Source organism: Erythranthe guttata, chromosome 12 (genome assembly GCF_056151865.1).
Source record: "Erythranthe guttata isolate IM_541 chromosome 12, IM_541, whole genome shotgun sequence".
Classification (NCBI taxonomy): Eukaryota; Viridiplantae; Streptophyta; class Magnoliopsida; order Lamiales; family Phrymaceae; genus Erythranthe; species Erythranthe guttata.
Window position 1 is genome coordinate 11,336,723 of NC_142544.1, and position 16,170 is coordinate 11,352,892.

At 35.2% G+C, this 16,170-nt stretch overlaps 1 protein-coding gene across 4 annotated transcripts; it reads right to left on the reverse strand.

The window, feature by feature from the left end:
• Positions 1–6,118: 6,118 nt before the first annotated feature.
• On the reverse strand, positions 6,119–14,493 carry LOC105955754 (uncharacterized). 4 transcript variants are annotated; one of them, XM_012979547.2, is made up of 8 exons: positions 14,052–14,493; positions 13,223–13,618; positions 12,765–12,841; positions 12,268–12,663; positions 10,462–11,767; positions 9,322–9,416; positions 7,181–7,325; positions 6,119–6,946 (listed from the first exon to the last, which is right to left on the reverse strand). In XM_012979547.2, exons 1-8 carry the CDS (start codon positions 14,251–14,253, stop codon positions 6,327–6,329), a joined length of 3,237 nt encoding a protein of 1,078 aa, XP_012835001.2. In that variant the 5' UTR covers positions 14,254–14,493; the 3' UTR covers positions 6,119–6,326. The 4 variants fall into 4 exon arrangements, with proteins under 4 accessions (XP_012835001.2, XP_088682195.1, XP_088682194.1 ...); XM_088826069.1 differs by having other exon boundaries at positions 12,758–12,841; positions 14,052–14,423; XM_088826068.1 differs by having other exon boundaries at positions 13,232–13,618; positions 14,052–14,418.
• Between the last annotated feature and the right edge of the window lie 1,677 nt (positions 14,494–16,170).

Below are 16,170 nucleotides of genomic sequence, written 5' to 3' on the forward strand. Positions count from 1 at the left end.
TTTCTCTCCGAGCTGATGCCTCAGGAGGATCTTGTTGGCTACGTGATTTGGTTTGCATCGTTCCCACAGACGGCGCCAAAATGATGATGCTAAAATATAGCTCACCGGAGTAGTATAGAAAACGAGCTAGGAGAGCAAAGCTGATCAGTAGCTAGTCAACTTGATGATCCTGAGGTCCCTGCGAAATGAGCACACGTGAACTAAGCCGGGGGTTGATCCGGCGGAAACCCCTCTGACGCTCAAGTCAGATGTACGGATCGTAGAGATAATAGAGAGAATAAAACTTGAGATTGATTGTGAATAATTAGAACGTACCTCAACAAATGAGTAAAACATCTATTTATATATCGGTGATTGGGTTGGGCTTACTTTGTTGGGCCCAAGCCTTACTTTGAAGGTGTTTGGGTTTCGTGTAGTGGGCCCACTTGTATGTGATTGGGCTTTCGTGTATTGGGCCTAATTAGTAGATAAATTTGTGGGCCCATTGGGCCGGCTCATTTAGATATATCAGAAAGCAAGATGGTATTATTGATAGGTACAAGGCTCCCTTAGTTGCAAGGGGTTTTACACAACAAGAGGGGGTAGATTACACTCAGACTTTTTCACCTGTTGCTAAACTTGTTTCTGTCAAGATTCTTTTAGCTTTAGCTGCCAAGTTTCAGTGGGAGCTCCACCAGTTAGATGTTAACAATGCTTTTCTCAATGGAGATTTACATGAAGAAGTCTATATGAATCTGCCTCAAGGTTATGAATCCAAATTTCCTCACACTTCTGGCACTAAATTAGTATGTCGGTTACAAAAGTCTTTATATGGCCTCAAGCAAGCTTCCAGACAATGGAATCAGAAATTTACAGATGCTACCACTGCTCTTGGTTTCACTCAGTCTCAATCTGATTATTCTCTGTTCACTCGAGGTTCAGGTACTTCTTTCTTAGCTCTATGATCATTGCTGGCCCTAATTCTGCTGAGATTGAGTCTGGCAAAGCACAACTACATATGGTTTTCAAACTTAAATATCTTGGTAAGACGAAATATTTTCTTGGATTGGAGATTGCTAGAAACACTTCTGGTATTATTGTCTCTCATAAAGACAATACACACTAAAATTGCTTGAAGAGACAGGTTTTTTAGGTTCCAAACCAGTGCTTCTTCCCATGGATCCTAAAGCAGCTCTTAATCAAGATGATGGTGATCTTCTTCCAAACTCTACAAGTTATAGAAGACTCATTGGCAAATTTCTCTACTTGACCATTACCAGACCAGACATTGCTTTCGCCACTCACAAGTTAAGCCAATTTGTTTCCAAACCAAGATCCACCTTCAAGCTGCTCCTGGGCAGGGACTTTTCTATTCTTCTGATCCTTCCACAAAGGTCAAAGCATTCTCTGATGCTAATTGGGACAGCTGTACAGATACCAGAAAATCCACTTCAGGATTTCGTGTTTTTATGGGTGATTCTCTGGTTTCTTGGAAAGCCAAGAAACAATCCACAGTCTCCAGATCCTCGGCTGAATCTGAATATAGAGCCTTAGCATCCTTGTCCAGTGAATTGGTTTGGATCAATCAAATTCTTCAAGATTTTCGAATTTCGTTTGCTTCCAACTTGGTCTTCTGTGACAATTTAGCTGCAGTTCATATTGCCTCCAATCCAACTTTTCATGAACGAACGAAACACATTGAGATCGACTGCCACTTCATCCGGAAACAAGTTACTCGTGGTATTGTCAGACTTATGCCCGTGCCTAGTCGCGATCAAATTGATGATATTTTTACCGAAGCAATACCATTTCCTCTTTTTTCTCACTTTGTCCAAGATGGCCTTGAATAACATTTATTCTCCAGTTCCATCTTGAGGGGATGTTGGAATATTTATATTTACAATTTTATTTTTGCTATAACACAGATAAAAGTGTTACATGCTATTGTCGTTTTTTTTATTAGTTTAGTAAATAGCGTTTTCTCTTTTACACGTGTAAAGACATGTATATAAACCAACTTTTTGTTACCGTTGGTAAATTAATTAACTTTTATAAAAATTAGTTTCTCTTTCTCTCTGTAACAAACTCTCCCTCCTTCTGCAACAATGGAGTTTTCTATCTCCTTGTGAAATTCTTCAATTTGACACATAAAAATATTATTTCTAAGTGATTTTTAATTTTTCTACATTATTCAGTTTATATAAATTTATTATATATTGCACATACCAACTATTTGCCTAAAAAAATAAAGATTGTCAATGAATGGGGCCAAATTAGACTTGTAATTCTTATTTTCTGTAAACTTGTACAATTTGTTAACGTATTAGTGATTTGTTATATTATTAAAATTTTCTTTCGCTGCTTATGATTTTTGACTGAATGGACTTTACGTTTATAGTTGTAAGAACCTTACATCTGCATATTATTCTGTAAAATTGTTTTAACTAAATATAAAAGACGTATAAATAAGTGTTGTGTTCAAAGATTACTAAATGTGGCAAAACAAATTTCCTAATATCTTTTAAATATATATATATATATATATATATATATATATATATATATATATATATATATATATATATATATATATATATATATATATATATATATATATATATATATATATATATATATATATATATATATATATATATATATATATGTTACATTAATCAATGAATTAATTATTCTTCATTTTTTTTTTATATAATTTGATTTCCTCATTTTACTTGAATTATCTGTTTTCTCATGGCATCCTTTCTTTAAGATTTGATATGTATTTTCAGTCGCTATTCAATTCAAAATTATAGGAAAAACGATGGTGCCATGTGCTCTGGAAGTTATGTATAAGATTTTAAGAACGTTATTTTCATTTGATATTAAAAAATGTTGATTTTCCGCTTATTTGTATTGGGTTTATTTTGTTTTGACTCGATGAGGAAAAACCACCAGCTATGATGAGTTGTAAACTAGAGAATGGATGACTTAGTTGTTTGTTGTGTTTAGAGAAGTTAAACAAAAAGAGTTTCAGTGAGTGATGAAATTATATGAGATTTTTTTAAGTTTTGAATGAGTTTTTGTGCAACACAGGTATCTTGGTTGTATGTGATTTATAGGAGTTCTTTGTAGCTGTATAATTTCTAATGACATTGGTTTTGCCTAGATTTGTGCAACTTTGCATCGCTGGTTTGTAGAGAGCAGCTGATGTTAATTTACAAAGTAAAGTGAGTTCGTTCGTGGCTGTAACAAATTTTGCGCTTGTTTAATTTTTCTTCTCTTCTCTTATGTATTTTGTGCTTATTTAACTTGTAGTTCATAATCAAGAACCTTGGAGTGTAGAGTATAAATAGTAATAAAAGTAGGGGTTGTCTAGGGTCCGAGAGGGTTGTACTTCTCGGACCGTAATCTTCCAATAAAATTGCGCCACATAAGATAAGTATGAACCCAGTAAATAAAAGTACGATACATGGGTTACATATAAAATTACATAAAAGCCCATTTTAGTTCATATTTGAAACTTAATTTTAAATTCATACTTAATAAATTAATTACTTTAATTTGACGACAGAATAATAATTATCATAAATCAATAAACTAAAATATCATCTTCTACAGAAATCCCTCTCCCGTCATCAAATCAAGAACCCTTATCCGGTATCAAAAATTTCGTGGGTAACCTTTTCAAATTAGTTCAAAATATTGATTCTTCGAGACGAGTTTATATTTTTCCCTACGCCTCTCCCAAGTCCCAATTATCATCGTTTTATTTAAAAGTGTAAATTTATAATTCGAAAACCATATTGATTTCAAATCTATCTTCAAATTCCCTGTTCTTTTATTGATTTCAAATATGTCTCAAATTCCCTGTTCCTTTCTTCCCTATATGCATAAATTTGAAACAAAAAAATGATGGCCGTCCTAACAATTAGTACCCTTTATTTTGTGGTCAGATGGAAACATATCGAACTATGAGCATAATTCGTGAGTTTTTTTTTTTTTTTTTTAATTATTATTCTTTATGCATTTACCTTGTTGTAGAAAAATGATTCATTTGTCCTTATGATGCTATTTTATGTGCAGATGCATTCTTGATTTTGGTCTTCACGATTTGATTTGGTGATGGATTTGTTGACTGGAAAGAAGTTTTCAGCTTTTATCACATTGCTTCAAAGTTGTTTTGCCTGGTTGCAAACCTCATTAATTCATGCTTTAATGGTAGGCGTAAGCTATTTTGGACATCTGGCAGCTGTTAAGTTGTACTTGAGTTCTTCTTGCTTATGATCTTTGTGCTCATAAGATGAACTCATGTACTGCAATTTTGTTCTTTTCTTACAACATTGTTTTGAATATTAATTTAATTTCTATATTGTATGTGAGCCTATATAGATTTTGCTATTTTGCAGAGAAACACAGATGATGACAATTCACATTCTCACACAAGGTTGTAAGAGAATGTTGGCACACACAAGTACACAACACACCTAAGAGATCAAGATTCAATTTGAATACCTTAATTTGTCATTTTCCTGCTATTGTTCTTTGGGAAATCAACATTTTTCATATTAAAAATAATTTAATACTTTTAACCAAACAATTTTTTGAATGTAATAATGAAAACAACATATATGTTCAGATTCATATTAGACCAAACATGAGAAGTACTTGGTATATTTACTTCATGGTTAATATTTTATAAGAAAATAACATGGAAAATTATGAACTCTTTAATTACGTGTGAAAACTGTAAGAAGAAAAATCATACACGAGTTTAACATCAATTAATTGCATCTCCTTAACTTGCAACTCAGGATTTTCGTCATGCTCTTCTTCATGTACAAAATGAAACTAAAAACGATAGGCATCTCTCTATGGGGCTAAGAATTGGCGCCGACCAAGGGGCCTGCCCTTGAAGTTCCCTTTCTTAAATTCACAACGTTATAGAAATGCAATCCAGTAAGGAGCACCGACTTAAAAATTGCAGACTGGAGCAGCAACTCAAGAAGGTCGAAAGCTAGTTGCTTCATAAAGTGAAATACTATCTTGCAGCGATTCAGTTAGGAGCACCAGCTTCGAATAATCATAGATACCAAAGTACAATCCACGTAACACGATAAATCCACGGTAGAGACCAACAAAGCCAAATCATTGAATTGTCTCTCACCTCCTTTCTTTGATGCATTGGCATCATTAGCAAGACGTGTTCAAGCATAATCCAAGTAAACAAAGAGAATCAGAACAATTCAGAACCAAAATGAAATTTTAATTTGTCAAACGACACCAAAATAAATGGTACAGATTCAATCATTCCACCACGAGAAACTAAAAATTCAAAACCTACTCAGAAAAACATCGAAACTTTAGCACTATACCACACAATACTCAATTCTTCTTCAATAGGAGGATATGGGTCGACCGACGTGATATGACATTATTTTTGGGCATTTCGTTAAATAGCCTCCAACCCGTATCCAGATTTTCGCAATCGACCGCAAGTAAATCATCAAAGTAAGATGACTATGTCTTTAAGAGGCATTTCATCGAACAAGTGGAGTGCTTCAGCCTTCAACCAATCTAAAGTTTCAAAGTACGAAGAAATCATCTTTGATTTCTCGGCAAGAAGATTATTAGAGAGGTGGGGTGCGCAAAGTTGAAGAGTTTGATTCAGCAGCCAGAATATAACCACTTACAGCCAGAAAATAAATGCTTTCGTAACTTCCATGGCGAGATGAAGGTGATGAATGTGATATGCTTGATGGCGTTTCTCAATCTGCTCCTTGTCAAGTTAGGGATTTTGATTTTGGGGAAGAACATCTGTGAGGTTTTGATTTATTTAACGTGTAATTTTGATAATTAATTATGATTATCATAATATTTCTTAATATATATTTTAATTTAAATTTTATAAGGTTAATTAAGTAATTCACATGGTGTACGATGTGTGTACAATGGTGTACGATGTGTTATTACTGGGTTCGTACTTTTAATTTTCTAATCTAGTGTCGTACTAGGTCGTACAAAAAAATCAATGGATGAGATTAAAAATTAGTTAATTTGGACGTACAAGATTAAATATTTTACGGTCCGAGAAGTACAGCCCTCTCGGACCCTAGACAACCCCATAAAAGTATCAATCTTATTTTTAAACTAACTTTTTTCATTTACGTTTGAAAAATTCCACCGTCCAGCGCACAGGTAAAAGTACTAGTGTTGGGTAAAAGAAAAGTTTGACAGTGCACAAATTTAAAATACACAGAGCCAAATAGTTGATAAACAAAAAGCATCTACCTTTGTTGATGCCATCCTTTTTTGGCATAGTGTAAGAAACTCGTGTGTGTGTAGCAAAATCACGTCAATGGCCAGTCTAGTTGTTCCGCGTCGCCTTTGCTTACACTCCAAGCTCCTCGAGCAATCTCATGAAGCAGTTGCTCCCAACCCCAGCTCGAATATCCAAAAAAGAACCAGCAATCATTAGCTGACTGATTTCCGACTCTAATTTCTTCGATTAGGCTCTGTGTGGCAACTTGATCGATAAAGTAAATGTTTGGTAGGATTTCATTCATGTATTGCTCCCCTTCCATAGATTTGTGTGCTAAAGCAACGAGCGGCATTCCTCGCATCATGACTGGACCACCAAAAGAGAGAGGTGCTTCCTTCAGTAACTCAAATTCTTCTTCAACAGAATCCCAACTGATGTGTTTATTAAATATTAGACCTTGAAATCCAGTGCTTTGATCCACTTTCACTATTACAATTTTGGATTCATCAAACGGGTGAACATCTATAAGCTGCTCTGTTGCACTTAGAACACAACCAACAGACAATTGAGGCCTTTCTTCTGAACCAACAGAGAGCTGAGCATTGTTCATCGGGTATTTAACTGCCACGTTTTGCAGACTGTCTTGGAATACAACGTCATGGTGCAAGCTCTTACTCTCGGAGACTGAATTTTCGTCCCGTACAAAATCTAATGCAGAAAAAAGGACAATAGATTCCAATAAAGTCAGCTAATATATAAACAGCTAAATTGTGTGAGTTTCAACACAGTATTTAGGACTACTGGTGAAAAACATATATTTTTTCACAAACATTTTATAAGACATGTGCTGGAAGTTGACCTATTTGACATTTGCAATGTATCAATACATATATAACACGAAAAAACGAAAAGACAAAGCAACTTTTAATATACAAAACTTACTTTTATACATGATACGTTGTAGAATAGGGCTCCCGTGAGCAGCCAGGAACTCGATGATATCAGATACTGCAACATCTCCTTCATAAGGGACAGTGTTGTTCTTCCTTTCTGCTGGGAATAACAGCAGAAGTGGATAAACTTCCCTCTGCAAATTCAAAGCACATCACAATAACAAGCTGAATGAGGAACGCATTGGAAATATAAATTCAACTAAAGTGTTATCAGTTTGCATAGATCTAGTAAGCTCAAATTAAAATTAATATTAGGCTTCTGATGTAAGTTTTCTATACGCTCAGGAAAATCTATACCTATTAGGAGTTCCAATACAAACTTAAGACTTGACCATACACGACACATACACACAGATAAATATATACATACATATATATATATATATATATATATATATATATATATATATATATATATATATATGAAGAATGTGAAGGCATGCACGCAGGAAGCAATGAGAGGTTACTGATTGGAATCTCATTTCAGTTGCATCCGGTTTAGGCCAAAACATAGTCCTGATAATAGTCAGCGACATTGTTTAAATCCTTCTCAACTTCATTCTCATTCCATCTATGCCTTTCTTGTGCACGTAACTAGCTCTTCTGGATCAATATTTCCTTCATCCTTTCTGTGATTGGGTGGTTTTCCTTATGGGTTAAGGTTGCTGGTTTGGTTCACAGTCAACGATTCTCTGTATTGTTCTTACAACATAAGATAATATTTCCGTTCGCCCATGAACAAGAATGTCTCAATTTGTACAGGTGGACAGTGTTCTTTGAAAATCCATTGCTTAATATTTTCTAAGACGACTCAAAAGTGCGAAGTGGATTAATCCAGCTCCAACACATTGTTTATTTGTTATAATATAACAAATGGACAATATTTTAAGTTTTGACACATCACTTTAAATAACTCACTCTAATAATATTATACATCTATTATATATATGCTTTTTAATATTTAATCTTGAATTGGCTAAGGACTGGCTCACCATGCTTCTTACTTCTGGTAAACAGAATGACTTCCTTTTTCAAATTGGAATCAGTCCACAGGGTCGAGAGGCACAACCTACTAGTGTCTGTTCTGTGCTGGCTAGAGGGAAGTGTTTGTTTTTTGTACGAGTAAGGCCACTAGGATCCAAATTCCATGGATTTAGGAGCCCAAAACTAGCTGACAGAAATTTAAAATAGTTTGCAAAAGATATTCTACTATATGCACACATAAACTATAAATTATAAACGCATATTGTTTAAAAAAGATTAAGTTATAACTGTATAAAATAATTAAGTTTAATTGAATATCAAAAATCTATATTTCAATTTAATATTGAAATTTGAATTTAAAAAGTTTGTTAAATCACTACTTTGGCTTCTCAAATTTGAAAGCCAAAGTTATAATTTGAGGAATGGCTAAACTGCAGTTGGTTTTTTGGGGGTTTGGTTATCTAAATGATGTAATACTGACATCACAAAGTTGTCAGAGTTTCCCTAAGGTTGCTAATACACATGCGGTGTCATGTCTTTCACAGCTGAAGTAGCTGCATACATAATCCTTCTGCTAGGCCTGTAATTGACTAGAATCAGGCACCTTGCCATTTAGACCAGGCAAGTGGGTAGTCATCAAATAAGGTGGGCTTTCTGATATGGTTCATGCCTTACCCGTTAAAGATATTGAAAGTAGTCGATGCATGGTCTTGTACCAAGATCTATCTAATTAATAATTATCCAACCAAACTTTTCCTAGTATAGATGATCTATCCATAGGAATGCAGATCTTAAATCTCTATGATTTCTACCATAGAGATAGCTATCATCATCACACAAACTAAAACCATATTAGCCTTTCCGTAATTCTTCGACAGGTTTATCTCATCAGCCTGACAATTTTATTGAATGTTGACATTGTAATCTGCAGGCTGCAGCATTATTTTTTCAACTATATAACATCTTTCTGACCAAGCAAAATCTTTCTACCATACGGTCGATGGAAATAAGGACAAAATAAATGCCAAATAAACATACGATGAAGTATATGCAATTCGGGAGTCATATTGGTCACTTGCCATTAAAAGGTCAGTGAAACGTGGTAGTTACATAACAAGATTAAATATGTAAACCTATGTTTCGTACCTGCAGTATTGGTTTTATGATCGAGCTGCAGTCATTTTGTGTGCAATCCATCATATAAATAAGGGGGAGCTTCAATACAACATCTGCAACATGCTCTGCCACATATCTAAGCCAACGATCAGAATCAGTGTATAGTAACATTTCATTACTATGAATATTGATACTACTAATACAAGAACCAACGAGGAAAAAAGAAATGTGACTATGTGCACGCAACTGCAACCTTCTCTCATACAATTATCATTACCATCAATAACTCCCTTGAATAGCTCAAGCCAAATTCTTGTGAGATTTTTACATTTGAGAAGCTAAAGCTGATCAAATTTTAGTTTACTGTTCATTATAAAGATAGGGTATTTCCATCGCCTAGCCCAGTCATTTATGTGAGGATTGCAATTACATTTCAATATTCGCTGTAAAATGCCGAAGAAATCACAAAAGCTTCAATTCATTACAGAAGTTCGTCCTAAATAAATTTAAGTTACCAACTGCAAGATTATATTGTACCTAATGCAAGTACATACACGTACAAAACTATATGTGCATATATTCACACAATCATTCACCCATTTACGTAAAGCGGAAGACTTGAGGCCTACAACTAACATATTGACAGAGTAACTATTTTGAGGTGTATCGTATTGCCTCCCTGAAACCTAACATCAGATAGGAGTGTAGGCCTCTACACGCCTCCGACTTCCTAGTTACTCTAACTCATTGCGAGTCATTCATGAACACAAATCAAAACGAGGATTTACAGTTGAAAGCAATCCAAAGCAATCCTATGTTTCAATTTTTAAGGTTTTATCACCTACATAAATGTTTAAATTGGTTATTATGATAACATGTTAATATAAGTGCAACATTTTCCTGTAAATTCTTTAGTTCAATAAATATGTTTCATAAATGTTTACTGGTATTGAAATATGCCAATGACAATTAGTTGGAGCTATGTGAATTATTTTATCTGACAGAACTTATTATTTGTCAATCTCCCGTTCTCCTCTCTATAATCTCCATACTAGATTTGCTACAGCTAAAAGACAGATCATCTTCCACATATATAGAGATGAAAATACCTTCTACATATCAAGGTTAATCTGCAAAAATGATATCATGCAGTAAAAATGAACTTCTTACCATCCGCCAGAGTCAATATCTCCTTCCTTGAACTATTTATCTTCATATTGGCATAGGCCTTAACTGCTCGGTACACTTCACGGACAACAAGTTCCATCCTCTGGCAAAATCCACACCAATTATTGCTGAAAAGAACCAATACATTTCTATCCCAAGAATGGCCTGAATTCCTGGGATCAGAATTATTTCCGAGAACCAGCTCAGCAAAAGTAAGCGATGTAACTAGAGGAATAGAATCCGTCTCATGAAAATCCAGATTAACAAATGGTGGCCTTTGAGCGTTTCTCGAGCTAGGAAATGCAGCAGCTGATTGGATATATGGAAGAAGCTTGCCAGCAAGGAATTCTTTAACAAAAACAGACAGCGAAGAATAGTTGAAAACTGACCGCTCAGCTAAGACATAGTGTTTCTGAGCAATTGGGTCAATTATGACAACTGACGGAATCTTCGATCCTCCAGTTAGAGTTTCAAGTAATCTGTACTGACCATCTAAAAAGAAAAAAGAGCCTGTAAAATGTTTCTGTTGGTCATTTTCCTCTATTTCTAGGTGTCTTGTCTCCCCAATATTCCAACCTTGACCAATACCAGTTGCTATATGTGTACTATGATGAACGCTCTCAGATTCTACATATGATAAGCCACTTATATCTGAAGCATCTTCTCTGTGTCGAAACATAAATTCAACATCAGAAGGATAGGGTAACTCCTCATGCAATCTATTGGAAATAACAGCTGGCGTTTGCTTCTTATCTGTCGGAGCAGTTGCATGACTGTCTTCCACATGTGTTTCTCCTAAAACTTGATTAGATTGATCCAAACTATTTAATGACAACGATTCAACGTCAATATCGAAATCTTTTGATATAAGTTGAAATCCTGCATCCTTAGCCAATGAACTTAATTTTAGCTCCTTTTTTCCCTTCATTGCATAAGTTAAGATCTCATGCACGGACTTACCTTGCAAATCCGACACCATATTTTCTACAGTAACTTGTTGGCCCTCTTTCACTATCATTATAGACATCTTATCCTTGAGAATAAATTTCTGTGATGCTGGAAAAGGCTGGATTTTAGGACGTTCCAATGCTGCTTCGTTAGATTCAATTGTGTTGTCAGGCCTGACAATGGCTTGCCCATGCATCTGATTTGACATCTCAGTCTCTTTTGCAAACTCTCTAAACATTCTGAGAGCTTCTTGACTCTCTTTTCTTATTTGCTTCGAGTTAGATGACCTATCAACAAAAAGAAGCATTGTAGGTTTTTTTGCAGGTAAAGCAGCCTCAAATCCCTGTGAATTATCTTCCAGCTGCATAATGCAGAAAGAGTATCTATAAGCATATAGTGAACACACTTCGAAAAAGGAGACATAAATCGTATAGAAATCATTATGAAAAAAGAGTGCAATGAAAGGGTAATAACTGCATTACATAAAGACAATGTGCATATGATTTCACTTTTATTCCCCCTCCTTCCATTCCACTAAAATATGGAGCCATCTGCCTAAAACAGTGCATTAACTTTTCAAAGAGTAATGACGTCAACATTAGCTGGATTTCACTTATGTGGTGCATGGAGTCACGTGTGTGGGGCATTTGGTGGACCTTTTTTTTTTTTTTTTGCTTTTTTTGATTGGTCTGGCGAGAAGGGAGGGTATTTGGATGAAAACATATAAAATTGTGATTTCTTTAGTTCCAAATGACAAGCTACTAAATGCACAGTTTAAGATTTAAAAGACATCAAGAACATATTAAATTTTAAGAGATTTACGAAGGTAGAGTACTGAATAACATGTGCTAGGTGACTTGCCTCTAAAACGGGTGAGGGCTGGGCTTGCAGAACAGTTTTGAGATCATCAACTTTTTTAAGAATTTGTGAACAACTTGGACATCCGGCAAAATGAACAGTCATAAACCATGAACCTGCCTCTTCAATATTTAGCAATGGAAGAAGTGATCTGTCACGAACCACAGCAAATCTACGCCCTTCAGGAGGTAAGAAGAACTCTCTAGCAACTCTAATTAACTTTGGTAAGAATGCTTCAAATTGTTGAAACTCGTACATAGTACAGGATTCTCCAGCACTAAATGTCAAATTTTCTGTCTCCTTCACAATACTACTATTTACATGAGTAAACTGAGACGACCATGGTATTCCACTAAATCCATTGTCACTACCACAGCTGAACTTGTCATCTTCCACACCCTATTTATATAAAAACAAAGAATAGACTTTTACCAACCATACAATTTGCAACGCTAATCTAGTGAGTTTCATAAAGTTGAGAATTAAGAAATACCATCCACCTTCTTATTCTCCTTATCTTTTGCCGCAACAGTTCCATTGCTCTCTCTGTTGATGTCTGCTCCAAGATAACCTTGTCCTGGATGATTATTTTGTTTAATCATTTGTCAGCATCACGGAAGGAGAGAACTGAACATACGTTTGTTCTTATGTTGATAGATTGATTTCTTTTCATAAGAAGTTTTTTCCTCATTTCAACAGTAGGCGTGCGTGTAGTAGATCGAATTTCTTTTCATTCCACATTAAGTATTACAATGAGAAAGGCACAAAACTCTTTCTAAAAGGTATTTTTGCAAATTCATCAAAAAAGTGACGCAATATAAAGGATGAAAAGGCCCAGTACAGTATATAGAAGAGAGAGTGAAAAGTCTTTTAACAGCATTCATGATAGCAAATGAAGTACATCAACAGAAAAAAAATAAGAAAAATAAGAGAGTAAGAGGATAGAGAAATAAAATACCCAAAATACTTTGAGTTGTAGAATTGTCCATAGCCATCAACCTTGGAATCCATCCACAAAATTCCATGAGAAGTACGGCCTTGTCAGTTGAATAAACGAAATCTTTCAATTCTTCTTGGGTATTTAAAGATTTAAGAGGTAGTTCATCAGATGAAAGAGAGGAAACATAGTCCACGGAGGATAATATGTTTTGCACTCGAAGTCGTCCTCGATATTTATAAGATATGGAATTATGGTAGTAGAAAATGGTTATTCCATCATTAGCACCAAGTGCGTCTGCCAACATCCTCTCTGCATTTCTGTATAACACCATAAGCTTCAAGGTGCCAAATCTCGCTTCATCATTTCCAACAACATGACCTAATTCCTTCATAATGGACCTCGACTCACCAGACCCTAGGCAGAGGATAAAGTCATGAAAAATGCCAAAAAATAACATGTGACCAAATCAGCTTAAAAGATAAAAGGCGCAATCTTAGTTAGTAAAAACAAAGATTTCGGGGAAAATTAGGGTGAAATAAAAATATTTTAGAGCTAAATATTTCCTAGTCGCCCTTATGAAAATCTTCTTCAGCTGAGGCTACTCAAAGTATCACATTTCCATTATCCAGCCTGATGGGTAGTGTAAATAACATGAAACCATACAACAATCCAAATATTGAAGTGCCTCTTTTCGGAGAATCAGCTCAATGGCTAACAATAAAAACCAGATGAATACGCATAGGATTATTGATAACAATGGAAGATATACTCAAAAAGAAGAGTAACTATTTAAAATTTACATAGACACCAGAAATGTAAGAGAAAAAGGGTGATTATTATGAATTACATGGTTGAGTGACGAAGAGAAGGAGGCGAGGATGGAGGAGAATCTGAGAGGAGTAGTTTAATTTCGAGAGGATCTGCCATTGCACCTCCGTCGTTCCTTCACCGCCGCCGGCATCACAATATACGGTGTGAGTGGAGAAAAGAGCAGCCGCTGCCAGAAGAAACAACACTTTACCGCAACGATCAAGATTAGGATTACTCATATGAATGTATCTTCTATATGAACATGATAGATTGCATACTTCACTCTGGTTTTCCTTAGCAGGGGTCTAATTAGGGCTTGGAAGGTTAAAAAATGTGTTTATGATGATTTTTTTTGCAAAAACTACCCGTAGCTCCAAGTAATGACATTTTTGGAAATCATTTTCATCCCGATTCAAATTAGTCCTTTTAGGCCTCTATTGGTTTGAATGACTAGGATTGATAAACAATACAATCACCCCTAATCAATCCATTGGTTCACCGGAGTGAAATCCGGGATAGACTGCTGGCCCGATGCCCAATCACCAAAACACATGATTGGGGATTCCATTTAGGGCCCTTTTGCTTTGAGTGATCTAGTGAGATACATAAAACTGAAATGATTTGTGCAGGCACATATTAAACAGTCAGACACATTTTTTACCATTCTTCAAAAAACAAAAAGTGAAAAAACTCAAAAACTCTCTCAACCTTTCGATTTTCTTTCGCAAAGCCTGTGCAAATCGTCAACAGATCGGAGGTCATTTTTACGTTTTTACGATCCTCTTGTTATGTAGATTACGAATCCGAAAAAAAAACGAAAAAAATCGGACTTTGGCCTGCTCGTGTGAATTTACACGAGCGCATCCACTGCGCTCGTGTAAATCCACACGAGCAGGCCTTGTTAATTTTTTTTTTTAATTGCTCACCTGTTTTCACACGAACAGAGACGTTCTGCTCGTGTGATTTCACACGAGCATACCTTCTCTGTTCGTGTGAAATCACACGAGTGGGTTAAAAAAACAAAACAGCTTTTTTAGAATTTTTTTAAAAAAAAATTAAATAGCGCGTGTGATTTTAAACGAGCAGGTGCCACCTATTCGTGTAAATCGCACGAGAGAATATTAAAAAAAAAATTGTTAATGTGCTCGTGTGAATTTACGCAACACTTGCCAAGTGCTCGCGTAAATTCACACGAGCACATGAATAAAAAAAAAATTCATCTCCTCGTGTGAATAGTACAAAAGGTAAATAGTTATGGTAAAAAGGTAAAAAATCATGGTAAAAAAGTGTCTGAATGTTTAATTTAGCCTGCGTATATTATTACCCTACATAAAATACTCCCAATGTATTAATTGTTTGGTTGTATTTTATAGTGTGTGGATTATTTGCGGGTCCCACAAGCAAATCTCACTACTCTATGATTCTCGTATCTCACCTCCAAGGTGAGATTGCCCAATCCCTCCTCATTCTGTCCTGGCCCACGCAATTAACATCTCATCTGCATTCATATCTTTTCTGTGAAAAACCCAAAAAGCCCCGAGTAGTGGCGAAAATTACAAATCAACCACATATAAATACATTATTTTCCCCATTCCCACTTTGGCAACCCTAGCTGGTGATTTTTTGGTGAAGCATCTCCCGTAAATTGAAATTCGTTTTCACTATTTTGTTCTATACGTATTTGTTTCCCGTAAATTGAAATTCATTTTCACTCTTGAGTTCTGTATCTATTTGTTTCCGTCAACACATTGAACACACAAATCTTATTTTTCGGTGCATTGTTTTTTTTTTTTTTTGTATTTGTTCAGTGGTGGCTGAAGATCGACTAAAGTGAAGGTGAAATTCTGATTTTCCCAATTTGGAATCAGGCCAGGTTAGTGATGGATTTTCCTATACATCCCAACTTTTTCGTGTTTTTGCAATTTTGGTACAATATTGTTCTTGTTCGTGGGTGTCTGTTAATGTGTTTTTTGTATTTTGGCCTCGCCTATTTAAGGATCTTGAAACTGCGAGTGTGAAAAATTGATTGTAGTATGACATTTGTTACTTATTTGATGGTTTTTTCGACAATTATGTTCTTGTATTTGTTCCACAATTTGAAGCGAAAGAATATCACCAATTATCCCTTTGTGTGTCATTATTCTTGCTGAATCCCT

Bases quoted from the DNA above. Each gene is read 5' to 3' on its own strand.
- LOC105955754 (XM_012979547.2), bottom strand. From the start codon at position 14,253: ATGAGTAATCCTAATCTTGATCGTTGCGGTAAAGTGTTGTTTCTTCTG. The intron at 11,768-12,267 runs GCAAGTCACCTA...TGCATTATGCAG, and splicing joins AGCCCTCACCCGTTTTAGAG to CTGGAAGATAATTCACAGGG. The intron at 9,417-10,461 runs GTAAGAAGTTCA...GATATGTGGCAG, and splicing joins GATATTGACTCTGGCGGATG to AGCATGTTGCAGATGTTGTA.